The sequence below is a fragment of the Falco naumanni genome, chromosome 1 (genome assembly GCF_017639655.2).
Source record: "Falco naumanni isolate bFalNau1 chromosome 1, bFalNau1.pat, whole genome shotgun sequence".
In the NCBI taxonomy this organism is placed as follows: domain Eukaryota; kingdom Metazoa; phylum Chordata; class Aves; order Falconiformes; family Falconidae; genus Falco; species Falco naumanni.
In genome coordinates, this window is record NC_054054.1 from 7,719,416 (window position 1) to 7,747,291 (window position 27,876).

Consider the following 27,876-nt stretch of genomic DNA (forward strand, 5'->3'; position numbering starts at 1 on the left):
CCGGCCGGGAGTGACACGGGGCGGGGCGGGGCCAGCAGCCTCCCGCCCTCTCTGCTGAGGGCCTGCGTGCGTACGTGCGCCCGCCCGCGCGTGAGGCCGGCCCCGCCCTCCCCCTCCTCGTCCTCCTCCCCCTCCTGCCCCCCGCCCGCCCATGTGGTGCCCCAGCACCGGCAGTGCCCGGCCGTCGGGTGAGTGACCTTCGCGGGGGGGACGGGAAGGGGGGCTGCCCGCCCGTCCGGGGAGCGGCGGTTGGTCTCCGTGCGGCCCTCAGGTGCGGATGAGCCGTGCCCCACTGGGGCTTTTCCCTCACGGCTGTGCCCAGCCCCGAGGGGCGCTGCGGGCACATCGCTGCCAGCTGAGGCGGCCTGGCCCCGCGGCGGGCTACCGGCCCCCGTCCTGGGGCGGGAGGAGGGAGCGGTGGTCTCGGTGGTCTCGGTGTCCGGGGCGCTGAGGGGGCGCGGTCGTCCCTGTCCCCGCCGCGCCTCGGGGCGTTAACGGGCCGTCGGGCGCCTCCCGCCTTCCCGCGGCCGCCCGGGGAGCGCCCGTGTGCCGCTGGGGGCGGGCCGAGGGCTCGGTGCCTGAGGGAGGGGGTTTCCACCTGCCGCCCCGGCGGGGCCAGGCGCGGTCTGTCCGGCCCTGCGCTTTGGACCGGTCGGTGCCGGGGTCGGGCCGCCCAGCCGCCGATAGCCCAGTGCCGGGCGGGCGGGCAGCGGCTCGGCGGCCCGTGGAACGCTGCTGGCTTAGGCCCCTTTGTTTATCCGCAGGCTCCTCCGTGCGCTGTGTGAGGCTGTTGTGGGGCTTGTTTCTGGCTTGTCGCCGTGACTTCTTTGTGATTTCGTTTTTTTTCTAAAAGCTGCCACTTACTGGAGGGAAAGGGGGGGAAAAAAAGCATGACCCGACATTAATTGGAAGAGTTTTTTTATTATTCCCACCCCCTCTCCCCCAAAGGTAATAGGGCAAGGAAGTTAAGGACTTAGTTTTCTAAAATAGATATACCTTCTTGGCTTTTTCAGGTTGACTTCTTGGTGGGAGCAGTTTCTTATTCATGTATAGGAAAAGTGGTCTGGGCCTATAATAAAGTCTTTATGAACTTCCCTGTGGTGTTTTTCTTGTAACTGAAGCTGCATGCACTGGCAAAAAGGGACTAGCTGACCGTTTATGTGTTGGCTTTTGGATGAATTTTTGTGTCTGTTTCTATGAAATAATTGTACCTACCAAAAATTTATAGTTAGTATGCAGTATGAGGGTTCTAGAAGCAAAAAAAACCCACTCTTCCTAGAGCAAGAGTATTTATTTATCTGATTATTATTTACCTGTAGGTTTCCTTGTCTTCTTCTCTAGAAAATACTATTTTAAAATGTGGGAGTATTTTTTTTGTGTGTGTGTATCGCTTCTTTACGTGCCTTTGATCTGTTACAATTTACATTAACAACTTAAACTATGTAGAGCTTACCGTGTTAGCAAATATACTCATTGCATATTCATAACACAGGTACTGTTTCTTGGGCTACACAACTATGCACCATCTTTATCATGTCATGACTTCTAGCTGATCTGTCTTACAAAGGAATTCATGACGTGATGTATATGGTATCAAGTGGTGGAAATCCAGTTGCATTCCAAAACAAGCTCTGCTGATTCTTTTCTCAAGTTCAAGCACTCGCTACTAAAATACACTCTGTAGCTCTGCTATGAAGTTAGAGAACTTCCGCCTCCAACAGTTGGATTTGCCTTTTCTGACAGTGAAAGTATCTGTAATTGTCTTTCCATGTAGACGTTGATGTGCAGTGACTAAAGCATGTCCTACCCTTTTGTTACTAAGGTAAACAAAATGGGAGGATGAGCCCTATTTTACCTCAGTAATATTTCTGAAGTTGTATATGACATACTTCATGTACTTGGAATATTTTTTAGTGTTTCCTGTACTCTTTCCAGTTGCGATTTAATTTTGAATCAGATTAATTGAAATATCCTGAATTACTTTAGAGTCTTTATTCAGTCAATGAAATAGAATACAGAATGAGACAACTCTTTCACCTCAATCAATGTTGCATTTAAATATAATGTACTTGTCTAGAAACTTGGCATTCTTTGTGCAACAGAGCGAGCTCATCGGGCCAGCCTTTGAACTTGCAGCAAAATCAACATCTTCATATTTTCTCTCTTATTTGGCTTTTATTTTGGAGAGCATTAAAAAAAAACCAAACAAACAAACAAAACACACAAGGCTGCTTTGTTAAGTGTCAAAACATTCATTAAAATTTCTTTTCACAATTACTGGTGAGCAGTAATAGAACTGCAAACCTAGTTTTAGTATATTTTTGACAGCACAGATAACAGTGTTGTGTGTCCTCCCTCTGAACTGTCTTCCCAGCACCATAGCATCCACTCTGTATTGCTGTCTCTGTCTCCACCACCCAGTTCTCTTCTAGCACCGGGAAAATGCTGAGCTGTCCCCCTGCTTCAAAAAGTAGAAGAGGGACCTTGCAGAGGCTGGCAAACATTTCCCGTCTGACTCCCCAGCAGCACATGGGGTCAATGGCCATCTCCAGAGTGGGCAAGGAAAAAGATTGCACTGGGGCTGTTATTCTATTAGACCAAGCAGATATGGATCAGAATAATAAGATTGTGCAATCAGCTGTTTGGGACTGGTGGAGTAGAAATGTAACACTTTCTACGGTGTTAAAATAGAGGTCCCTGCTTTTGACTCTCTGGTGATTTCAGGTATTTATTTCTGCCCTCTAATGACTGGACGTAGAACCATTTTGGCTTTCTAGGATGCTTGTACTTAAGGTATTCAAGTACCTTAAGTTGTCTGTAATATCTGTTTTGATAGTAACTTACTGTAGGTGTTAAAAATATACAGGGGAAAAAAAAAAAGAAAAATGCTTTAAGTGTTGGCTTTTTAGAAGAGCAAAGGAATGTATTTATTAATCTGACCACAATTTTAACTTGCTATATTGAGACAAGTTTATTTTAAGAATGAACGTGGCAGAATAGATGAACTTTGGATTAAAAGTGAAAAACACAAAACCATGTGAATTAAATTACACTGGTTTAGAGTATGATGAAGTTATTTAGTCCATTTGGTATGGAAGGATCTGGAAATACTAGAAAATACTTGTAGGTAATTTACTAACCAAGTCTTTGATTGTTAAATCTGTTGTTTTCTTAGGTGTATGTGGATCCTGGAATTCCTTTTTTTAATTGAATAACCTGTATCCTGCTGCCCAAAAAACCAGGTTTGAGCTATCTTTCCCCCCACCCCACTTCCTCATCAGTAGAGCGCAATAGTGGCTACCTGTTCACTTCAGTAAGTATAGCTTTGAAAATAATACTTATTTATACTAATAGTATTTATTGATATTAGCTATATTTGAGCTAGTGTATTTGCTGAAAGAGAAATGATACTGGTAAGGATTTTGACAGTGTGATTTCTTCCCTGAAGGGTGTGGGAGCATCATTTTCAAAACTGTAAGAAATCAGTTGTCAAAAATTGGAAAAGAATGGATAAAATAAGGGTTAGGATATATGTTTGAGACACGAATGAAGAGAAGTTTACAAAACTAAACTTTCTCTGCATCAGTGACTAGAGCTATGTTTTTTTCTTTTTTATAAATGAATAAGTATGTAGCTAGGGATCTAGCCTTATAGTAGTTGAAAAACAAATACTGTTTCAAGCTTCCATTCTGAAATGTGTTTATGAAAGCCCATGTGGATTGAAAAGTTGCTGTCACAGCTATATTGATAAGGCAGGTATCAATGCCGCTCTTGGTTTTATTGGTTCAAGTAAAATACAGTTAGGACTGGCTGAAGATGTAGTTCTGTGACTTTATGTGCCTTTTTGGTTGGCTTGTGATCAATTATGTAATAAATTCCTGGTTATATTAAGCACATCAAATTCCTACTTCTAAATTGCATTTTCCTAAAAAAGCTAGAGTTTGTATTAACTGCCTTTGTATTTTGTTTAATATTTAAAGTATTGATCTGAATGTCAAGGTTAACTACCTTGGAATAAAACGCTTTGGCTTTTCATTACTACAGGTACCAGAATAAGAAGCTACTATGTGTTACAAGCCAATGAATTTGCCACTCAGATTAACCACTTTTAACTGCCTTGTTTCTGCTTGTTCTTTTTTCTAGATGCCAGTTTGCTGCTAATGGGTGTAAGTAAATTAGACGTCTTATACAGAAAGCTTCTCCTCACTAAACTTTTCATCAGAGGATGGGGAAAGCCAGAGGATCTGAAAAGGTGACTTGTTAACAGCATAAACAGTATTTTATAGTAAAAGAAAAATTCAACACTTGAAGTACCAACAATTGTTATTGTCCTGTATTTAAAAAAACCCAAAGTGTTAAACTTTGTTTTGTTCAGGAAATCACGTGTTTTCATGCCAAGGGAGGAAATGGATTTAAAAGAAGTCAAAAAGGGATTTGCTAAATGTTTGTGTTTAAAGAGGCTGTTCTTGAGAGAATGTATATATGTCCAGTTACATTTTTAATTTCTGCATATATGATAACATACTTCAAGCAACATCTCTGAAAGTGTTTTCTAAAATCAAAACTTGCTGAGTTTTTGCAGAGAAATTGTTCCGTTGAACATCAGAGGATCTTGCTAGCTTTCTGTAACTTCTTAATAATAGTGACCTTTAAAAGTGTAAGATGTAATCAGAAGGTCTTCATAGCCCAATTTAGATATCTTGAAAATAAGAAAAAATGGAAGTACCTCTTAATTTTCAAGTATTTGCTGATTATTAGTTATTATTAAGAGTAACACCTGGAGATAAGCACTTACATTTCTTAATTTTTAAAAATAACTGAATATATATCTTCTGTGTCATGTAATATTTAAATAGGAAATTATAAGTCTGCATTTAATAAGCTATTTCTTAGATATTTGAAAATCAATAAAGACATTTTAAGGAAAAAACAAATAAAATTTTATTCACTCTGGATAGCAGTGCAGTTCTGGGGGGGCTGTTGTTTTTTTGTTTAAGTCCAAGTGAAACATCTCATCTTAAAATGGCACTTGGATTGCTTTGTATGTCTGTCTTCAGTTGGTTTTTACTCTTAAGTAGCAGGCTTTCCTGCCATATGAGAATGTTGAATTTCTAAAATGTTTAGTTTACTTCTCTTGGAGTAAGTAAAAAATGTCGGGTTTGTTTTGATTGCAGCATTTCTGTATTTTGCTATACATGTGTATCTGATAGGGGACATCTTAACATTATCAAAACCCTTTCTAAAAAACTTTTAGGTTCTTGGTGAGACATGATGAAGTTTCACTGCCCTATCCCCTCCTGACCCCAGTGCAATTGCTATCTGTATGGGGGAACCTCGGGCTAATTCTACTGTTTATGCAATACTAGGCAAGGCTTTTCTCTTACATGGGGTCTATAAGGGTAATTGTGCTAATGTCAAATGGCAACAAAGAAGCATTGCTGGTAGTAGTAATGGTATTGGCTGTGGCTCTTCCTTTTTCATAGAGGGGGGGAAACCCAAAACCTCTCACGTGACATCAAAAGCTATGGGGGAGACGTGAGGCAGGCTTGTGGGCCTGCTGGTCTGAAAAGTGGAAGAGAGGATTTGTTACATGTATTGCCCCTCAATGGGAAGAAGATGAGCTGTTCCCCAGCAGCCTGGCTTCACCTGGATGATGAAGGAAGAACCTCACCTCCCACCGATTCCTCACATTGGCGAGTGAGAGGAGGCAGTACCGCTCCCTAGTATGTGTGCCCTGTTGTGCTGCCAGAAACAGTGTCAGCATCTTTTTTTTTTTTTTTTTAAACTGAAGAATTATGAAATTTCTTATCTAGCATTGACTGATATTACAGACTACCTGCCTAGATGTAATCTGAAGTTTTACGTACATACTCTTCATGTGATGACTGTTAATATTGTAAAGCTTTACACTCAACTCATTAGCAAGAGCTGAAATTCCTCAACACGTGCAAGATTTAGCATTCAGTATCCTCCTAACTACAGATTAAATACATAAATAAATCCAGTATTTTTAGAGGATTGTGTCAAGCAAAACACCTCTTCATTTAGCTTACCCTCCATGCTCACATCTAATAATTTTACCCTTATTTTCTCATACTTAATAGACTTAACTGTTCTGTATAAGAAAAGCAGAGACTATGTATTAGAGCTGGTTTTGTTGCTGTGGTAAACTGATTTTCTTTCTGTCTGTGGTTTGGTTTTCGCTGGTGTTGGGAAGGTGAACACGTCATTCCTGTTATACTGTTGTTCTGTACTTTCCACCCACATCTTGCTGTTTTAGTTGGTCAGGTAACCTCGTGTGTGTTTACAACTGTAAGAATGAGCAAGATATTCTTAGCATAGAGTATTTAAGGTTGAGAGGGCCATCTTAGGGACACCTAGCCCAGATGCTTATTCAAACCACAGCTCACTTAGTTGAGTCAAGTCACTTGACACCTCATTCATTTGAGTTTTGAAAGTCCCTGGAGGATGGAGATTATTCCTAGTTTCTCTGGGCAATCTTTTCTAATGCTTAACCATTACCACTCTGAAAAAAATCTCCACTGTGTTCCAGTAGGAATTTCTTATGTTGCAACATGTAACCATTGCCTCTTGTCCTCTGGCTGTATACCTCTGTGAAGAGTCTTGTTTCATTTTCTCTGTAAGACTTTGCAGCCCTTTGAAGTAGCAAAAGCGGCAACTAGATTTGCCCCTTAGCCTTCCGTTCCAGCAATGCAAACCCCGTTACCCTGCCCTTTTGGCTGCCCTCTTGCTAAATGGAGAAGGTATGCTATTGGTTTTCCTAGCTGCAAGGATGTGTTGTGAGTTTGTGTTCTTTTTGCTGTCTGCCAGAAACCCCATGTCTTTTCCTGCAGAGCTGCTACCTAGCTGGGAAGTTCCCAGCCTGTATTATTGCATGGGGCTGTTGCATCCTAGGTGCAAGATTTTGCAATTTTATTATTCAGTTTTAGGATGTTTATTGACCTGTTCCTCCCATTTTATCCTGGTTGCTCTGAATGGTAGCCTTACCTTCTAGGTATCAACCTCACCCTCTGGCTTTTGTCATTCATAAACATCCTTACGTGCTGCTGTTAACTTGTTTCCAGCTAGACTTGAGATCATGGGCAACTACATTTTGATGTTGGTGGTCCAACCTGTTTTTCACCCATTCAGTCTGTATTGCCCCAATGTAGCTACAAGGATGTGCAAGTGTAGGAGGTTGGTGTAACTTAATTTGGCCCCGAAAAATGATAGACGTTTTCAATATATCAGGTGTAAAATATTATTTAAGAGCTGTGCAACTGCAAGCAGCGTACCTAGCATTTTTTTATGTTTTAACTTAAAAGCATTCTTATATACCTAACGTATGGTAGTCTGATTAATCTGTAAATGCAAAGCTGGTTTCATAACTTTTATTTTCTTTGTGGCTTACTTTAGCTCCTGAATGTTTTTTTATAAATATATACACACACACATATTTATCTTCTCTTTTTTTTTTAGATTAAAAGTTGAATCTTCTCTACTTGTTTCCTTTCAACAGAATATTTGAATTCAGAAAGATTATTGGAAACAGGGAAAAATGCCAGACGCTGGTTTCAAAAGATTACCCAGTTTTCATTGACAAGGTACTTAAAAGCAAGAGATGATGCGGTTCAGCTATGTTTATTTTCCTGATGGTATATAAAGGTGAAATCAACTTAGGAGGCTGCTTTTATAAGATAGAAAAATTCAATCTTGATGTCATGTGATGTTGTCACAGCATGACTTGCTGCTGGGATTGGCAACTGGGAACTTGGGTTAGGGAGTACATAGAGATAGGGTGGTGAATGCACCTGACAACACTTAGTTAGATTTTACTGACATTAACTGACTTCACACGTGTTCTCAGTTGTTCTGTATCAAGAAAAGGACATTGCAATTGATCTGGGTGGGAAGAGGAAGTGAGTCTGTAGAGGCAAAAGAGATCTAAGTAGTGTGAGTTTTCAAATGCTCTTGATTGGAAAAAGGAAGCCCTGAGCTTCCATGTGTGAGGTGTGCAGATAAAGTGATCATTGCCCTGAGGCCTTTTCAATCTAGAAAGTGTGAACAGGGGGGCAGAAATGAAGAGTGGTTCTGAAGTCAAATAAATGCATTGGTGGTCAATGCTGTGGCAAGCTAAGTACATAGTTTTTTGGGGCTTTTTTGGTTTCTTTGCTTGTTTTTGAGCTGCTGTGGATAGAATTAGGAGGCAGTGGCAAAAATGTGAAACAGGTTGGAAGGGATGGGAAAATGAGCAGTCCCATTGGCTTCTAGTAGAGAACAGAAGGAAACTGAAAGATGAAAGCAGTGGCTCTACAAATACTGGGTTTTTTTTTCCCCCAGTAGTACAAGAGTCGTGGAGGTGGGATGTCAGATCTTGAGACTCAAAAAATGCTTGAAACTTAGTGTGTGTTATGGAAGTTATTTAAAATGGGACAGCATTACACTTTATTCCTTGATTCCTTCAATAGGTCATTTAATACAAGCAGAGTTTGACACAACTGTGTTGATTGTGTGTTCCTATATTTGAAAAAAAGACCTCGGCTTTGGGGTTTTTAAAGTACATTTTTATCCTGTAACAAATCCTTGTACTTTAAGAGATTAATTTTCAGAGCAAGTTAAACACTGATATGAAACATACTGCTTTAATCCTATTCTCTCTGTAGGTTGAGGAGCAATCTGACTGTAAAATCCTTGAGGGGCACTTCATTTCCCCATTGGCTCATTATGTCCCAGGTATCCTGCCAGTCGAATCTCTTGTAGCAAGGTAAGAAAAAACAAGTGGTATGTCCTTTCTGAAACTAGCGTTGCAGAGAAACAATGGTCTGTAAGTAGTTTTATTGTGAAGCTATTTTATTGTAATACAATGTAAAATATTTCAAACTGGTTTTTGTACTAATGTTTTGAAATAGATTTTGACCTCAAAAGTGAAAATAAATCTTACTCGTGATAGTTTAATGTGTGTATAAATAATAATAAAATAAGCCCCCTAGCAAAGTATGTTCTTTGCTAGGGGGCTTTTTTTTTTTTTTTTTTTAGTGTAGAAATCATATTGCATAAAGCTATGGAATACCCTGGGTTTCTTTTTTTAACTGTTTATTTTTTCCGAAATGAGCAGCATGCTGGAAATGAAGGATACTATAGCCAGGACAGTAGTTGTTTCTTTTACATATAGCAGGAGAAGCTGTTTACATGAAAGCAGCATGTTACATGGTATTTGAAAGAATCATTCCAGCTTTCCATTTACATTGCATACAAAAAAATTGTATGTGTACTGAAGTAGTAAGTTCATTTAATAGTAGCAGGAGAATCTGGTGCCTTCCTTACTTGGCAAGCCAAAAAAAAAAAAAGCATCCTTGCAGAAAGCTGGATGATACCTAATGACATTTTTGCTGGTTTTACACTAATACTGCTTTGCAGTTGAGGGATGGGTTTGGAAAGGGAGCATAATTTCTTTTTGCTTATAATTTTGAGCTAAACTTTCATGATGGAATTGGTTTCCCAAGCTTTGTTTAATAACTTAAACATTTTGTCAGCTCAAGTTGATACTGGTATTGTCAATTTTATCAGTATTACTGGTTGGTGGTTTTATGTGTACTTAAACATGTAAAACTAAAGAATGTCAGAAAAAGTTTGTTAGTCAAAATATCAACTTTTTTCCACCTCTCCGTTGGTTACAGAAAGAAACTGTTGCTTAACATTATTGGACTATTTAGTCCCATAGTGGAAAATACAGTATACTGGTTGTTTCCTTATCTATGTTCTCTTACAATTTGTAGTCAAGTTATGCTAATTGCTATATTGGACAGTATTGTTACAGTTTTGAAATGCTCTACAAATGTCTCTTAAGTTAGTTGTGCATTGTGTGAATATTTTTTTCCAAAGTGTAACACTGTTGTATGTAACAGTGCTCCATCTTGTGGGGAAAATACCAGTGGCTCAGAAGTTTGGGTTTGGGTTTTTTCCCCAGTAGTTAGCCTGTAAATAACTTGAGTAGCAGCAAAAGATATTAAGTGATTGATGTTGGGTGTATAGAATAGTTTCATGGTTTGTATGTTGGGGTTTTGATGTTTTTTCTTAATTTAAATATATTACTTATCTTTAATCTTCAATTTCAGCTGTTGTGTCCTCAGGAAAAAAATAGCAATCTGCCTAGGAGAGCTAGTTATACTTTTTTAGGCTGCTCTTCATCTGAAGTTCCATTTCTCCACTCTGCAAAATTTAAATTGTGATGATGAGGTAGTGGTCTTTTTTAGGAACATGATCTTTAAGCTTGGCTCCTTTTCTTGTTTGACATTTATTCTCTTCTGCTTTCGGATTCCTTTCTTTGCTGGATGTGTTTATGAAAAATGATACTACTGAGTCGCTGGCAGTTTGCTGCATGGGTTATAAAAATACTTTCTTCTGTCTTTTTCTTTTTTTTTCTTTTTTGTTTCTTTTGTTTGTTTGGATTAATTTATCTTGCACAGCATGTAAATAGATATACTTTGTTACAATAGGTGTTTGTTTCTCACAGATTTCAGTTCATTATACCCAGAAGATGGAATAGCAAGCACAGACCTGTGTGCATTCATTTAGCAGGCACTGGAGATCATGTAAGTATGTAAAATGTAAAATGCATTGTTATTGAGAAATTAAATAATCAGATTTTATCTTAATATATGTTTGTACATCTTATCTTTAGCACTTCTGGAGGAGACGCACATTAATGGCACGCCCAATGATTAAAGAAGCCTGTATGGCATCTCTATTGCTAGAAAATCCTTATTATATCCTTTTGTGGAAAGCATATTTATTCTTAATGTTCTCTCCAAAAGGTAAAAGACTCGTCACACTGGTATAGTATCTAGTTTATGGATTGATTTCCCATGGACTTTTCAGTAGATAGAAGCAAAGTATGACCATTGCAAGAAACACAGTGTGGAACACCATTAATATAATAGGCTACTTTTACACCGAGTATTGCTTTTTGGTTTTTTTGAAAATGTCTTTAAAACTTCTTACTGTAGTCATTAGAGTAAAAGTTCTGATATGAATCTGTTTACTGATCAAAGTACTGATATCATGCCTTTAGCCATGACAGCATGAAAACTGCATTCATTCTGTATCATCCTGTATGACTTCTGGATGTATTAATGACAGAAAAGAAAGTTGCCTCTCGTGCCTTCCCTTCTCAAATACAACTCTTCAGTACCTTAGGTACTTCTGAGAAATTTACTGCTACTGTTTAAGATTTATCTCTTAAAAAAAGTTAAGTTCTGTCTAGTCATCAACTCATCAGTAACTTCTATGACACTGTTACTCTGTTTTATTGAATAGGTTCTCTGGTTACACCTTTTTCCTGCCCACATACCTGACAAAAGTAAAATCTTCTGTTGCAAACTGCATCATCAAACTACATTTAACTTGATGTAGTTCCAGTTAAACATTTAGAATTTAAGTTCCAAATTATAATGAATCCATGTTATTTATGTATGTGATTTATTTTATTTTTTGTTAGATTGTCAGTTTTTATATAGAAATATTTTACTTTCTTTAACTTGAGTCTTCTACATGGCTGTAGAAAACCTAAGGATCAATTGTAAGTATTACTGTTACATTCATGGAAACTGTCTTTTTGAATTACCACCTTTTTTTTTTTCAAGAAGCTCAAAGTAGTATGAACTTTGATGGTTTATTAAGAAAAAAAAAAAGTCCCCAACATGGACCACTTGTAACCTTTTAATGTGAAATTGTCTACCCTTTGCTAGATGGTTTTGATATTTTTTGTTAAGAGATCACAGTGATCAGGAAATTTGCACAAGACGAACTTGTAGTATAGAGCAAGATTTCAGCAAGTTGTGTGAATGCAAGCACCAGTTAATTTCCTGACTCACAACTGTGCGTGTACAAATGCTGCAATTATATGTCAATCAACTGTGAATAATCTTTGGTGAGGCAGCATATTTCCCTGCTGTAATTGCTAAGACTTTTCTTTTTTGAGATATTTTAAGGATTTACAATCAGACATGTAAATAAATCTGATGTTGCTTGTTTGTTAGTCAGTGGAAACTATGCAATATTCAATATTTTACAGAACTTGCTCCCTCAGTTTCTTAAATGGGAATTTAGAAGCTTAGTTAAATGGTCCTGGTTTTTTGCTTTTTGCATTTTCTGAACCATTGGAGTATTAACAGAATTCACCAGGATATGTGTCTGAGGCAAAGCTGTGGGTTTAGTCTACCAATATTTAAGATCCAAATATGAGTTGGTGTTTCTAATCCTTTTTAATCCTGACTTGGACATTTAACATGAGTAGAAGATGCATAGAAAGCGATTTAATTTTAAACCTGTCCATTCTATTAAGACTTGACCAGGAGCACCGTCTCACACTACAGCATTTTAGATTTTGTAGATTTTATTTCAATATCAGCATTTGGATTTAGGAAATGGAAACATTTTAAAAAATACTTCAAAGGAGAAAGTTTTAATTAAAAAATAGTTTCTAGGTTTTTTCCAAAGCAGATGCAGAATTTTATTTATTTTGGCATAAGAACCACATTTTTAAAGAAAGCAAATTACATTTCTCAACTAAGAATTGCTTTTTTGACAGAGAAACTGCTTAAAAAAATATTACGGCATTTAGAAGTGTGAGATAGGAAGTGACAGGAGAGAGTGTGTGCTGGAATACATCCATTGGTGGTTTCTTTTTCCAGCTATTGAGGATCTGATGCGGAAGAATAACTTAAATATTTTGGCGAGGATATTTCTAACTCCATCCTCAGTTCTCTAGCTTGACAGCTTAGTACATGCATGATTTATAGAAGGATTCTTTTAAAGAGAGTGCTCTGTCTAACACTCCAACAGTGAAGCAATTGTCACTCTTCAATACGAGGTTACAAAGCAGCAGCAGTGGTTTTTGTTAATATACAAGTAACAGTGTTTAATAAATATAGCAGCTGGACAGGGCTGAGGAATATCATAACAAAGCTGTAGGAAAGAATTACATTAGCCTATAAATACTGGTCTGCAGCAGCTATGTTCATTTCTCCGTGACTTGCACAGTAAGCTTTGTCCTTGTGCTTCAGAGTGTCTCAAATGTGATTGTACGCTGGCAGAAGAGGCCCGTAGCCTTTTGTAACCTGACTGCGTGATACTGAAAATACACAGTCCGCTCCCCAGACTAGAGGTGTATCAATTGCTTTGTAAAATACATTTTTTCCCATTTTCTAGAGTCCCTCTTACGGTTGAGCTGAATAGCTTTCTACATTTTTTTGTTTCTTCTGTTTTAATGCTTTGCAGTACACTACATGAATTTCTCAGTACCGTGACAAACTTCCCACTTTGCAATTTCAGTCTTACAGTGACACTGATGAGTGCTTCCAAAGCTGACATACTGATTGCTCTTCAAATGTTGTGTGCAATTTTTCAATGATGTAAAACAGGTAAACAAGACCAAAAAAAAAGAACTGTTTCTGCAGATGAGATAGTGTATATCTAGGACTGTATTACTTTGATTCTATTTCTAAAAGGTCCGTTATGACCTTACAGGGTAGAAGATTACTGCTAATGAGATTCTGATGTTGGTAATATCTGTTGCTAGAAGACCAAGCTGTCAGTGATATTACATTAGAAGCTTAGCAGGTGTCTATTTCTCATCCTTATTTAGATGAAGAAGTACAAGTGCCAGAGAATCTGGACTTGCTTTTTCTCCTGTTGCATCAACAGGAGTTCAGCTCCAAAATTCTCTGGGATTGTATCAGGCTTTGTATAAAAGTATGTATAGAATGATGAGAACTGTAAAAATTTAATCTTAGAAAATAAATCCTATATTTTCCTTTTCTGGGGACAAAAAGACGGTCATGTTTAAAAAATGTCTCGGACCTGTTTGTGATGGGAGGAGCTCTTGTTCTAGAATCGGCAGCTCTTTTGCACTGGCTAGAGAGAGAAGGCTATGGACCGCTAGGGATGACTGGAATATCCATGGGAGGACATGTAAGCTTTTATATTTCCTGTTCAGTAATTTTTGTTTTAACTTCTCGTTTGATCATTTAGCATACAGAAAGAATTTGTTTTATAGTGTTCCTCTCAGAAGTAATTTAAAATAAACATTTACAGTCATGAGAAACAAATTCTTGGCAATTCTTACTTTCTGTGGTGCTGAATTAGTAAAATCCTCAGTAAGTACTGACAGATCATAGAGCCCTTTGTCAGCCATCTCCTGACAGGCTTAATAAGAATATAAGCTTCTCACATAATTATGGTTTTTTCTATGGAGTGGGAATGTTTTCTGAAATAAGATCTGTACTGATCAATTGCTAGTTCTCCCTTTTTAACTCCATTCTTCTCGCCTTAAATTTGTGTGTTTGAATGGGTTGTGTGAAATGTCTCTTCTTTGTAGGTGTGTTGCAGTTGAGGTGACTTTTGGTGTCAGTTCTGTTCTCTGCTCATCTTTTTTTCCCCAATCATTGGTATTGATCAGAGGAGATTTCTGTGGCTGAGGTGGATAATGTTTTGTGTATGACACTGTGCATATTCAAACTAAAACAGCAGGGTATTAGTATGATGCTTGAAAGACTAATACACAGTTAAAATATTACTGTTTATATCTCTACAGATAAACATTGGCCTGTGAGACGTAGTTACAAAGCTTATTAAAACAGCATGCCTCTGTTTTGCTGATCCTTGTTTGTTTGTTGTTAGGAGCTAAATAAATAATGTTGGTAATTGTAGTGTCTACTGAAAGGAAAGTAATTTTCCCCCAAAGCACATTTTTATAACTCTTGCTGTTGTAAATGTACTAATCACCTTTGGTTTACATAAATATCACCTTGCTGCAACAACAGCTTTTTTGTTAAACACGTCTTCCCTGTCTTATATCTGTAAGTTGGATTGGAATTCTCAAACAGTTACGTGCCCCGCTAACCCTGCAGGACACTTCAAATGCTGTGCAAATGCTTTAGGAATAATGGAGTGCTGTATCCGGTACCAATGACCATATGCAGCATGGGTATAGAAGGAGGCAAGATCTGAGAGTGTGTTTGGAAACTCCTTTGAAAATTTTTTTTGTAGTCTGGAACATACAGTGTTTGACTGGTCCTGACTTACAGGACTTCTGGTACAATTTAAAACCAGGGAAATAAATTGTATTTTATGTTGATCATCTGTAGAATGTGTTTTGCAACAGAAGGTAGGTGGCACAAATTCAGTTCAATTGATGGGGAGAGCTGGAAATAAAAAGAAAGAAGTCAGACTTTCTGGCTATCAGAGCATAGATATGTGATGGTGTTCTAACTTTTTATTTAAAAAAATAATTACAATAGAATTATAGCTTAGTTATATAAATCAATTTATGAAATCATATGGCACAGACATGGGGTATTATATATTAAGGGGGTTACACTGTTGTTCAGTTTAGAGCAATAAAATAAAACATGTCAAGAACATACCATGTAGGAAACTTATATACGTTTCTGGGACAAACAAAATATTCATAAAAATGTGTTCTGGGAACTGATGTAAAAGTAATAACTTAAACTTTACAGGACAGAAAAAGAATCTACTTAACATGCTGAATTACTTCTCCATATTTTGTTTCCAGTATACAAATTTTAAAAGTATGGCATTTTAAATAGTTCTTCTCATAGATGGGAGACTTCCATTTTGCCTTGGAATAAGCTTGCAAGAGCTTGATGAAAAGGCTTTATAGGTAGTTTTCATAGTTTTAAACAACTAAAAGTCAGAATAAATATGCCATTGGGAATTCTTAAAAGAAAAATTCAGTCTTGAAATTAGCCTTATCCACAACAATGTTTATTGTTAGGGAAATCACTGAAGAATAGGCTGTATCTTCTGAATAGGTGAAAGTATATCCAACTGCCACAGTCCTCAACTACTTTGACACTGTGTATTTGGTTGATACTGTATAAACAATTAAATTGAAGATAAGAGAGTTCTTTTTACCATTTTGTGATTTCAGTATTAAAATAACTAATAAATGCTTTTGATTGTAGATGGCTTCACTGGCAGTGACAAACTGGCCTAAACCATTGCCATTGGTTCCGTGTCTTTCGTGGTCAACAGCTTCTGCAGTCTTTACTACGGTAATTAAAATATATTGTTGTTAATATACTAGAATGTAATTAGATGTGGAACTTAAAAGGTTTGGCTTGGCCACATTCACCTTTTCAGTTAGGGCATTTCAGCACCTTTCAGCCTCTATTAGTGACTAGTGGCAAAACCCACCCTTCCTGCTCCAGAGATACAACAGGTGATAAGGAAGGTAGCTTTCAGCTACTTCAGCGGGTCCTGTACCAGTGTGGGGACTGGGGCTGGCTTGTGGGACAATGATCAGAGTCCTGGTCCGAGTGTGGGAAGGTGAGGAAGCAAGCCACGAAAACATGTTTTCTTCTGCTCAAAGCCTGGCTTAAATAGTTGGATAATAATGCTGCTACTACCATGGTGGGTGTCTGTTTTCACTGCTGCTGCTGCTGGGGTAGGTGAATGAATAGACTGGCTTTGACAACCATCGTTGGTTTAGCCCAGTCTAGATGTGCGCAAATCCGAAGTGGGTCTGGTTTCTGTCTTTTTCACCACCACCAACCCCCCCCTCATTTTTTAGTTTGGTTTTTAAAGGGAGGTGGTTTTCCGTGTCCAGCGTTATAATATGTGCTTATGCTTTGATTACAAAATTTGTAAGGGTTATCAGGAAACTTGGCCAGAATTCCACTGGAAAAATCAAGTCACGAAGAGGAGCAGATCAATTTTCTCTGTATATTGTTATTTTAGAATGATCTGTGGGTTTTACTTGTGTACTGGATGCTTGTGTTTATAATCTCAGGGTGTGTTGAGCAAGGCAGTGAACTGGAGGGAGCTGGAGAAACAGTATTTTACACAAACTGTTTATGAAGAAGAAATCATAAAAATGCTTGAATACTGTGGAGTAAGTATAGTTTATTTTCCCTATTTGCTAATATTTACATGTGAAAATCTAACAAATAATGTAACTTCATTTTACTTCTAGTATAAGTAACCAGTTGTTAGCTAAAACAGGTTTGCCTGTTGTTTCCTTATGCTTTTGATAAATGTAATCTTTGAAGGAAAACCTGCTGAAAAAAAGAAGCTGATATTTTGGTGGTGTAATGTGTGTAAGTATAGCCCTTGCTAAATATTTTTTTCCGTGACCACACTTAGTGTGATCTGCAACATAAGATTAATTTAATCAAAACATTGAAACTGTAGATAGTGTTTCTCAGTAACTGGCTTTATAGTCTGGAGAACAGATAACCTGGTGTGTAAGTATTAAAACATCATTTATTACCCTTTGAAGTAATTGCTTCCAAATAGTCAATGCTGTAGACTGTTTTTAATATGTAGCAACATTGTAACTTTTCTAAGTTGTTTAGTGCAAGGTCTTTCTATTTCTGTTTCTTTGTGTGATGCTTGACCTCCCTCAGCTTTAGATTTACTGCACAGGCAATTGGGATAAACAGGATTTAGAGCTTTTATAATTAGCTTCTTGCTCCTCATGAAATGTAATTTATTGTCTGCATATGTTTTTTGCTTTCTTCTTGACTTTTTTTGACTAGGGTTGAAAGACTCGTGCCAAGAGGAATTTCTTTGCCTCACTGCTCTTCTAGATTGGAATGATAACTTTTTGAGAATTGCTTGTATGTTGCAACACTGTCTTCTAGCCAATTCTGATAAATAACTTTTTTCCTAAGATTCTTTGCTTTGTGACTGTCCTTTTTCAAATATCTTGCAACAGAATAGGGGCTGGGCTGAAGATAGTTTCTGAGACACTTGCCATTTTTAAGTAAAATACACTCCAGGAACACTGATGGAGCAGACATCATTAGAAGAAGAAACATTTCAAGATGTTCAGCTTATGTCTTCCTAGTATTTAGGGACATTTCGTATTTAGATTTTTCAGTCCTAAACATAACATTAGATGTGGTCACATAGGTTTAGTACCCAGAAATTTAAACTTAAAAGACTGCACTTATAAATTCAGAGTTTAATATAGAATCAAAACCAAATGTTTGTATCATAAGCTATCATATATAAGTACTTTCTGCATTTTTTTTTAAGCTGACAGAAGTGTAGAATGAAATTTTCAAGAGATAATGATGGTCAGGATTTAACTGAGTGACATGCTGGCTGAAAATAAGAAGTACTGTGAGCAGTGCCCTTAGTATCTTTTTTTGTTGTTGTTGTTGTTCTTTTTTCTTGTAATATTGAGTTGATCTTAAAGATAAGATTAATCAACTGGTTTAAAGGAGAAACCCTTAATAAATTACCTGTTGTTTTGTTTAGACGGATTCTTTCAAGATGGGGCAAGACTTTGTTAAAAACTTCCCTGACAGTGTGGACAGTCTGGAGGATGTGGATGTGACTTCCAGAATGTTTGACCTTGATTCTTCAAACCAGACTGTATCTAAAGAAGCTGTTCACAGCTTTGCCACAAATAAAAGTACTCTAAGTGCCTCATCAGAAAGACTCTTAATGCAAGATGCTCCTAAAATGCAGTGCATAAATCAAACATTTTCAACCAGTAGCAACAGCAATAAAAACTTAACCAGCCCACAAGGACACAGGATAAATAAAAGAAGAAAGAGTGACACTTTACAGAGAGAATCCTTAAGGTTCATGAAAGGAGTGATGGATGAATGTACACATGTAGCCAACTTCTCAGGTATGTATTTATGTTTTTTTAATGTGCAGTTTGGAAAACAGTAAAATACGATGGAAGGAGAGGTATTTTCTTCATCCTCCATTGTGTAAACCTGCTGGCACCTTAGCTGAAATAGGAAAATATCTTGAGTGTTACTGAACAGCATCTGTTTACCACTCCATTTCCTAATTGTTTTTCTGTTTCTTCTTAATGGCCACTTAATGATAAAGTGAATTAAAAGTTTGCCTTTCAGTATCTTTGCTTATTTTTTCGGTGCCTCGCTGTGGCTATTTTCAGATATGTGCTAGTGCAAATTGGTATTATTTAAAAGAAAAAAATATTAGATTAGGTGTGATCTAATAGCTAGATTAATTTATCTGCTAATAAGGTTTTTCAAACAGATTCAAGTAAATAAAAGAAAAAGTGGAAATCTGATAACTACATAGCGGAGAACCAAGCTTGAATGATTCTTTTAGACAAGTGTGACCAGTAAAAGTGCACAGAGGTCCTTCTGGAGTGATGCAATCTGAATATCTTTCCCAAGACAGGTATAGCATATAGAGGGAGCTGTAGCTCACTGAGCCTTAAATCTGATGAACCTGGGTTTCTTGGCCTCTAGGACAAATCCCTTTCAATGGCCCACTTGCAGGCCATGCAAGTGGTTTCATCCTAGAGCTGATTGAAAGGGTTTTGCTTTAGTTGGGGCTTGGAATTGCTTTTGTGGCAGTCCATTCAGACAAAATGGTTCAACTGAGCGTGTACCCACTGAGCACTCAGCACATCCTAGAAAGTGTTTTAACTTCAGACAGGTTTCTGAAAGAGTTGTCTTTGAATGTCAAAACATTCTTGATACTGAGACCCTGTGCCACCTCATTTTTAAATCTGACATTCAGTACTCCATTGTTAAATGTTTTTTTAAAAAAAAACAACGCAAAGATTTCTATAATAGCATAGATTTCTTGACTTGGGCGATGTCCGAGATCATCTAGCCAGAGAGGTTTCATGATAAATCCCAGTGAAGTGTTTTCCTTAAACCTTTAAAAGTTATTTCAGTAGACAGAAAAAAGTCTGTAATCTTTATTCTAACTACAGCTGTTCTTGTTTCTCTAGACACTTATCCAGGTATCACTTAGCTAAAGTGTTGACCTTTCTTGAAACTTAAGAGGATCTGTGATCCTAACGCACTTGTCAAAGCGATGTAGCGCTTCGTGTCATTTGTCTCCCAGGTCTCTTCATGCTCTGGGAGACATTGTATCCTCTGCCAGGGTATCCTTGGAGTGTGTCTAGAGAGGAGCTTCAGAAAATCTGCCTAACATTCAGATTTCATGGAAAATTGAATGGAAGGCTACAATCTATCTTAGCATTACATGTCCTCTTTACATGACCTAGGATATATGAAAGTAGAGGGTCTAAATTATTTGTGGCATCCCATTGTCAAACGTCTTGGCTGGCCACTCTTTACCATACCGCTTATATTCTTTGTGAAGAGAGAACTGTTCTGTGTTCAGCATCATTTTGGTGGTGTTCCTGTTAGTAATCTGGTTGGTGCAATTCTTGTAATGAGTAATTAATACATATAACAGTATGTTGGGGGTTTTATGTTGTAACTAAAACATGTAGGAAACAGAAAAGAAAGTGAATGGATACTGCACTTTGTCTGACCTCTCATATGAAAAGTTGTCTTTTCTGGTACTTGAGGAAAAAAAATTATACAAAGCTTCTACTCTGAATTTCAGATGTCTCCTAGTTCTTTTCACTGGAAAAAAGAGATTTCAGAGAACTGACCTGAATCCTATAGAGTTTTGTTGATAAGAGGAAAGACAATTCTATCGTTCCTCAGAGACTTTTGAAGCTTTCTGCTTTAAGGGAGGGAAAGGGATTGATTAGTTTGTTTCCCTACTGATGGCCTCAGTACTGTAATGTCAAAAACCAGACAAATTCTGCCAGGAGACTTCAGAAAACATAATTTTACCAAAGCTTAGAATAATTGAACTTGTTTTAGAAATAGAGAACATTTTTACAACAGAAAATTCAGCTGATGTGTTTCTCTTTCTTACCTTAGACGAATTCAGTTTTGTTTTTCTTTAGTTCCAGTTGACCCAAGTTTGATCATAGTTGTACAAGCTAAGGAGGATGCATATATTCCTCGGACTGGGGTGCGCAGTCTTCAAGAAATCTGGCCTGGGTGTGAAATTAGGTATCTGGATGGAGGTCATGTCAGTGCCTACCTCTTCAAACAAGGGCTCTTCAGGTAAGTTTAAAAATAGTTGAAAGCTTAAATCCGCAATTTCGACATACATGATTTTTCTTCTAAAAGCAAGTCTGTAACTACTCTAAGGCAACAATTACCAAATACTGCTTTGATGAATAAGTTGCTGGATCTTAAGTCATTTAAAGAGAATAACAACATTTCCATTTTATGAGCAAAGATGAGGTGCAGTATGATCATTCAGTAAGCCAATGGCAAGAGAATGATCCTTCTCATTCTTGTTTTCCTACAAAAGTTTTTGGTTAGCTTGTTCACTGGACACTAGAAAAACATTCTTTTAAGCAGTGACTGCTTATGTTGTATTGTGCAGCTGTTGTCTTTTTGCAAATCTTATTTTCTGAGATTAAAAAAACCCACACAATTGAAAAGCAGAATACAAGCTTGACTGCCAAGGAGTAGTACTTGCATGAATTCTTGCCTTAGTAATACTAGGCACTGACCTTCTGAAGACAGTTATAGAAGTCGCTTATACAAATGCAATTCCTTAGTTTTAAAAAGTTAAATACTTGTGCTGTTTATTTTAAAATGGAAGAAATTAATAAGACTCTACATCCTTCCCATTTTGGAAGCTTTGAGCAACAACAAAAAGAAATAGCAATATACTGGTTCAAGGTATGCTAACTAGTAGCTCATTGCTGTTTAAAACTTCACCCTTATTATGTGACAGTTGCACAAAAATTACGAATTATGCATGTCTCTTTGACCATTTCTTGACACGTTTGCATAGAAACCTCCTAATCCATTAACATTTGCGGTCGTATTAAAGTTGGTAAACAGTCCCAGTTGTTCCTGAAGCATAGATATATTACTGGGTTGAAGTGAGAGATCCTAGAAATAAGTGAAGGAGGAAAGACTACTAATACAACTTTTTTATTGAGTGCTGTTTTGAAATTGCAATGATAGCTTTGTAAACATGTTTTGAAATATATGAAAATAGGCCAGTTATATCTGCCTTTTCCCAAATTACACAAATTACCTTTTTTTTTTCTTTGTTTTAGACAAGCGATTTATGATGCATTTGACCGCTTCCTTCAGAAATACACAGTTTAAAGATCTTCTTAATGTGTTCAAACCAATCTCATTTGTACTTCCACTTACTAGAACTCATATTTGGAAAACAAGCCTCTTGCAACGTTGAGTTTGACTCACTGAGTTTGACTGTTGTAGGTAACAATTATCAAGAATGGTAAAATACCAGCATTACTTTCATTTTAACCAAATGCCATTCTGACACACTTGCTTCAGGGAAAAAAGCTGTGAAAAAACAATGGCTGGCAACATTTGTTAGTGCATGAATGGTTCACGTACTTCATGTTTAATCACATTGTATATTCCTTCAATTCTGAATAAATCCTTAATTGTGTATCAGTTGAAAACAGACCAATTAAGTATTGAAAGAATGTAAAATTTGCTGTAGGGCTAAGATGCTTTGCTGCATTTAGTGTGTTTCTAGTTTGTTCCAGGTACCTGGGTTTCCTCTTGCTTCCTCATCCCTTGCTATTCCTATTGTGCTGCACTGTGGCTTTGCCAGCACTCGGCCTCTTGTGTTTCTCACTGGTTTTTCTCTATTATTAATTGAAACTTAGCTATACTAGAAGGGGCAGCATCAAATCTTGCAAAAAGAGGCTTTCAAAATTCAGTGAAGAGTGAAAGACATTTTCATTCAACACATCCGCGAGATTTTTCTGCCACTGAATTAAACCATGCCATTTCAGAAGAATCAGGTAGCAATTAATTGATGAGTTTCACAAAACTGGAAGAAGTGAAAATGGATTGTCTAGTAATTAATTGTTTACATGCATTCAGTTGGATAACAAACTTTTTCTTCTAGATTTTTTTTTTAGAATGCTAGGGGAAATAAAAATGTAATTTTCTTTAGAAGCAGTGGCACAAAGAGTCTGATTCTAAGCAGTTAAATAGGCAGCAGATTATATGGTGCTATAAGGACCTGTTTGGAGTATTTCAACAGAGGTCCTTTTCAAAGTGCACTCAGTGCTGATATGCAAAATACAGTTTCACTGTATAATAATAATAATGTATGTGAGACTAAGGGTTATTAGAACAGTAAGGTTAGCTCCTTATTTCTCAACACTGTTTTTTTAACTAGATGGGAAATAACAAAAAATTGGGATTATGGGTACACTTAAGAAAATCCAAAGTCTGTTGTTTCCTCTTTTGGGATCAAAAAAGCCAACAAATTGCAGTAGAATAAAAGGCTGTCATGCCTCAGCTCTATGTGGTATCTGTCCACATCTTATTTTATGGTAATCTCCTGTAATGTTCTCTTAAAGCTGGTTTGCAGAGAAGCTGAAGTACAGTAACGACCAGAGTTACACAGAAAATAAATAGAAAAATCCAGACATTTCTCAGGATGTGTGACTCCTGCACCCTTCATGTCAGGCATTTCATTGATCTCCATGATTATCGTAATGGTTTTTAATAGGCAGAGTATGAAACAAATAAAACTCAGTTTATATAACTATATTATCTTGAATTTTAGTCTGGCAGATAGGACTAGTAACTGGGAAGAAATCGAGGTTAAAAATCAGGTAAGTTCAGTTAAAACCAAAGTGCAACAACTTGTAGTAACCCAAATGATTCAACGTACAACTTTGCGGAAAGTGCAAAGTAAGGTGCATTCTGCTGGAAGTTAAATTGCTTCCTTTGAGTGGTTTTTCAGCATTTCTTTAGACAGTGTTGGTTTTATATATATTGGGAGCAAGTGTGGAGTGACTAGCTTATTGAAATAGATTAGAACACTGAATAAAAGTTTGAAATCAAGTACAACTAAGCTTACAAATTTAAAATTGAAAGCTTGGATACTATACTGGAGGATTTATGGGACTTGTATTTTACAAGCTCGTTCATCAACTAAGAATGTTTTACAAGACTATTGTTTGCTGTCCACCAACGTTTTTAAGATCTCACATTTTAAATATATTTGTGTGCTTTATGTCCTGTTTCTGTTGCAGCTATGAGAAAGGGAGGTAACTGGTGGTGAGAGAAAGGGCATGAATAAATGGAAGAGAGAAAAGATATTTTGTAAGGCTGAGAGTAAGCACAAAAAAAATCAACTTCTCTAAGCTACAAAGTATAACATGCCAAAGTAAATATTTTCAAAGCGCACAATACTAGGAATTACACAACTGATGGGAACTTGACATCCTGAGGTCAGTGTTCTGATGATATTATTAACAAGGTTTAACTTGCCAAAAGGGCATACTAGTCACAGAAGCAGATTTATGCTAATGTAACTCCCGTTTGCGAGTGTGTCTTTTGGGATAAGTAGTGAAAGACTGGTCTCTGAAAAAAAGGAGAAATCACACTTTGCTACGTAACTAAAGTAATGTTGCCAAATAGGAAAACCTGGTAAGAAGCATTTAAGAAATTTATCAGGTTTGAATAATAAAAAGGAAAATTGAGCTCTGTGGTCTATTTCTGCCAGTTATCAGACACAGGAAGCTATTAGCTGGTCTGTGAAGGGGGGAATTCTGCTGTGTAAATGTTTTTAACCTTTGAAAATGGACTTTTTAAACCGGATTTTAAGGTTAAATCCTATGAAAGCATTATTAGTAATCTGTTTTGATGTTAAATGGGAATGTGATTTTAATCCAGTAATTGCTTAAGAAAAATACTGGAATAAGGTTCCTGCACTAAATCTGAGTAGCAGATAAGCCATTCAGTATGTCTTAAATTTATTGTAAAACTGGCCTTGATAATTTTCTGGTTTTAATATTTTTCAATAAAAATCCTAAAAAAATAGGTGTGAGGGTTTTTTCTTTCTTGCTAAGAGGAAATTCAAAGTGCATCTCACTCATCCTGTAACCTTGTTATGCCTACTAGTACTGTAGCACAAGAAGAGTAGTTAATCTACAGCACAAGATAAAAGCTTCACATAACAAAAGTGATACTGCTTTCATGTTTTTCTACATGCAGCACCTAGTAAAGAAAATAACTTGTATCATCTCATTAAGATACTATTGTGGTTCCAATGTTGTACTTTTCAGTGGCTTCATTGTGCTAGAATTTCCTGAACTCATTTAAAATCCCTTTTGCTTTTAAAAGGGTCCAAATCCTGTACAACTTCTTCCTGCTTGCTGCTGTATTCCAAGCAAGGGTGTGTTGTGCCATAATAAACTTAGAGCATATTGTAGGACACCTCTAAGAGGAACTGGAAAAAAATCACCCTTGCTGTTAATGGTTGCAAGGTGGGAAGCTGGTAGAGACTTTTGGATTGCTGCTGTCAGGAGGAGGCTGTTTTTTCGTCTGCAGCAGTTTGTTACACGAATGGGAATGTCACATGCTAGTTGAAAAGCCGCTTAGAACAGATAGCTGTAAATGTTACTAGCAGGTGCATCTTTGAGTCTTGATGTTTATATATATAAAAAAAAAAAAAAGTCTTGGAAAACTGTTGCGGCTTACTCTGTGGAATTGGAGCAGTTATTCTGGTGGAAGCCTGCTGGTTGTACCCAGCAACCAAGATGCAATAAATTTTATTTTGGTGCTCAGTTACACTGTCTGAACAGGTCGTGGCAACACACTTCTGCATACTAATACTGACAAAACAGGAGGAGGACAGACAGAGCGGGTAGTCCTTTTTGCCTACATTTGAAAGGAAAGGCTCAGGACGGAGTGAAAGGTTAGGTCTGGTGTGTTACCCGTGAGTAACCCAGGTAATTTTTTTTTAGTGTTTGTTTACATGTATTTCTCCTGGCATCGAAGGGCTGGTCACAGTCTAGAACAGAACGCATCTGATATGTTGAAAGGAGCTTTTTGTAATCTTTCCCCTCTCTGAGTTAGAAAAACACACACCCCTCAAAAGTGACAGCTCAGCAATTTTTAATTTTTTTTTCCCCCAAGGATTGATCACTTGTGTTGTATTACACTAGAAAGTCTGCAAAAAGGTATCATGATATGAAGGAACGGAGCCTTGTTGCTTTTTCTTACTGGAATGTTATATGCATGTATACATCTACTCTGTAAATAGTAGATGAGAAAGTGAAAATACTTGGAGCCTTGGAATGCTTTTTTATTTTTGTTTGGTAGCTGCTAACATTTTGAGGCAGTTAGTTTTGGGTTTTTTTTATTTATCCTAATTGCTCCTGCCATGTCACTTTTTTAAAAATGTTGTTCTTAATTACAGTTGGTTGGGCAGGGAAGCTTCTTTATCTTAAACTGTCAGGTTCTCTGTCAGCTTGGCTGTAATGATAAGTTACACAGTATTGAAAGGAGGTTTGTATAGTCTGTAGGCATGTAATTTGCCATGAAAAACTATTACATGAGTAAAATGCTACTGTATTACACAATCCTGCAATTTGCAGTGTTGCCTGGAACACTTGGATGCTTCCACACAAGAAAAAACATAAGCGTTAGAATGTAAAGTAGCACATAACGATTGTTATTCTCTTGGTTTTATGTAGTGTATATCAACCTCTTTTTCAAATACCAGTATTTTTAAATACTGTGCTCTTAAAGGGAAAACTAAGGTGAGCTTCACCAAGGAAGTCTGACTTGTCCTGCTTCTGAAAGTAACGAGAAGGATGAAACAAAGTGGACAAAGAGTTAAAGATGAGTCTTGCACAACTATAACACCTTTTTCTATACTCTTCAGGCCCCGTCCATCCAATAACGTAGAGGGTAAGCCTTCTGTTACCACAAAGTTACAAAACAAGTATGCACAAAAGCTTCTCAAGCTGCCATGTTACTGGTCACCTTGACTGGTATTTTGCCCCCACGCTGTTAGCTCTTCCATCAGTTTTCTGCTTTTTTTCCTGGTCTGTTCAGGTTCCTGCACTGCAGTACTACAGTGTTTCTGAAGTCCCAGCCGGCCTATGCATCTGCTCCCTTATCTTCTAACCCTTGAGCAAAGAAAAGAGGAACCAGGAGGTTAATCCCCTTCTTACCAGTGACTTAGGTAGGGCCTTTGTCCTTTCGTATCACTCCAACCTCTGCTTAACTTCTGAGTTTGGGAAACCAAATAAAAGATTTGAGAATCGTTTTGAACAGGCAGTGTGATGGATGCTTCTGCTATCAGGAGCGTAGATGTAAACATATACAGATACTGGCTTTTTTTTCCCCAGTCAAAATTACTAAGAATGCTTTCCTCTATTTCAAATAAATTTGTCACTGCAATATGCAACCGGCATGTCCTTGATTAGTAAAATTATTGCATCTGAAACAAATCACATTCTTGGTGGCTTACAAAGGAAAAATGCTTCTATGAGTTTGAAGATTTGCTTTCATTTTTAATCATTCTGCCTTTTCCCCCCCTTCTTTCGTGGTGCAATTTTAAAATGAAGAAGGGATACACGTGTCACTATTTGTGCAAAAGTGCTTAGAAGCAATAGTGATTTTCTATTTACGAAAAGAGAAATTCCTCACTTATTCCCAATGTTTGGTGCTGAAACCTGCAGTTACAGAAATGTGCATTCATGTATCTGTGGTTTGTTTGTAGTAGCATAACTATTGAGGTGGGTGTTTTAATTTCAAGCCTTTACCACAAAAGGTCATTAATTTCCAAAAAAACCAAAGCAGCAAGCACCTAGGGGCGGGGTTCTTTGAGGTGGACCTGGGCCCCAGCCGCACGGTGTGACCCCATCACACCTGGCTGAGTGGCACTGGGCTCGGGAGGGAGGTGGCCACGAGCCATTTCAGCCAGTCGGGACAGTTGAAGTGCTTGGTGTTGCAGAAGGTGGCCTCTCTTATTTTGAGCTGCTACTGTACCTGCAGCTCCAGAGTAATCCTAAAAACACCTTGGCGCCTGAAGAAGTGGGAGCTGTGGTGGGGTTCGTTGGGTTTTTGGTGGGTTTGTGGTTTTCTTTCTGACGAAGGGGTAAAACTGCTACAGCCTCCTTAAAGCAGACAGTAACGTTACCCCAAACGGAACATGTTTTGCTGCTGCAAAACAGTGGAAATTCAGTTACATGTGAGGCTACTTTAAAAATACTTGACGAGTTTT

General features: G+C 37.6%; 1 protein-coding gene across 2 annotated transcripts; it reads left to right on the forward strand.

Annotated features, from left to right (window-relative positions):
• The first annotated feature begins 115 nt into the window (after window positions 1–115).
• Window positions 116–26,921, forward strand: ABHD18 (abhydrolase domain containing 18). Of its 2 annotated transcripts, XM_040614275.1 has the most exons (15): window positions 116–188; window positions 3,176–3,313; window positions 4,144–4,252; window positions 7,520–7,604; window positions 8,664–8,764; window positions 10,514–10,592; window positions 10,682–10,766; window positions 11,551–11,578; window positions 13,833–13,971; window positions 15,990–16,079; window positions 16,817–16,918; window positions 18,292–18,670; window positions 20,738–20,900; window positions 21,917–26,555; window positions 26,703–26,921. In XM_040614275.1, the coding sequence occupies exons 3-14, from the start codon at window positions 4,161–4,163 to the stop codon at window positions 21,966–21,968; spliced, it is 1,395 nt and encodes a 464-aa protein (XP_040470209.1). In that variant the 5' UTR covers window positions 116–188; window positions 3,176–3,313; window positions 4,144–4,160; the 3' UTR covers window positions 21,969–26,555; window positions 26,703–26,921. The 2 variants fall into 2 exon arrangements, with proteins under 2 accessions (XP_040470209.1, XP_040470293.1); XM_040614359.1 differs by lacking the exons at window positions 116–188; window positions 3,176–3,313; window positions 4,144–4,252; ... (3 more) ...; window positions 10,682–10,766; window positions 11,551–11,578 and adding exons at window positions 12,487–13,165; window positions 13,279–13,421.
• Window positions 26,922–27,876: the final 955 nt, after the last annotated feature.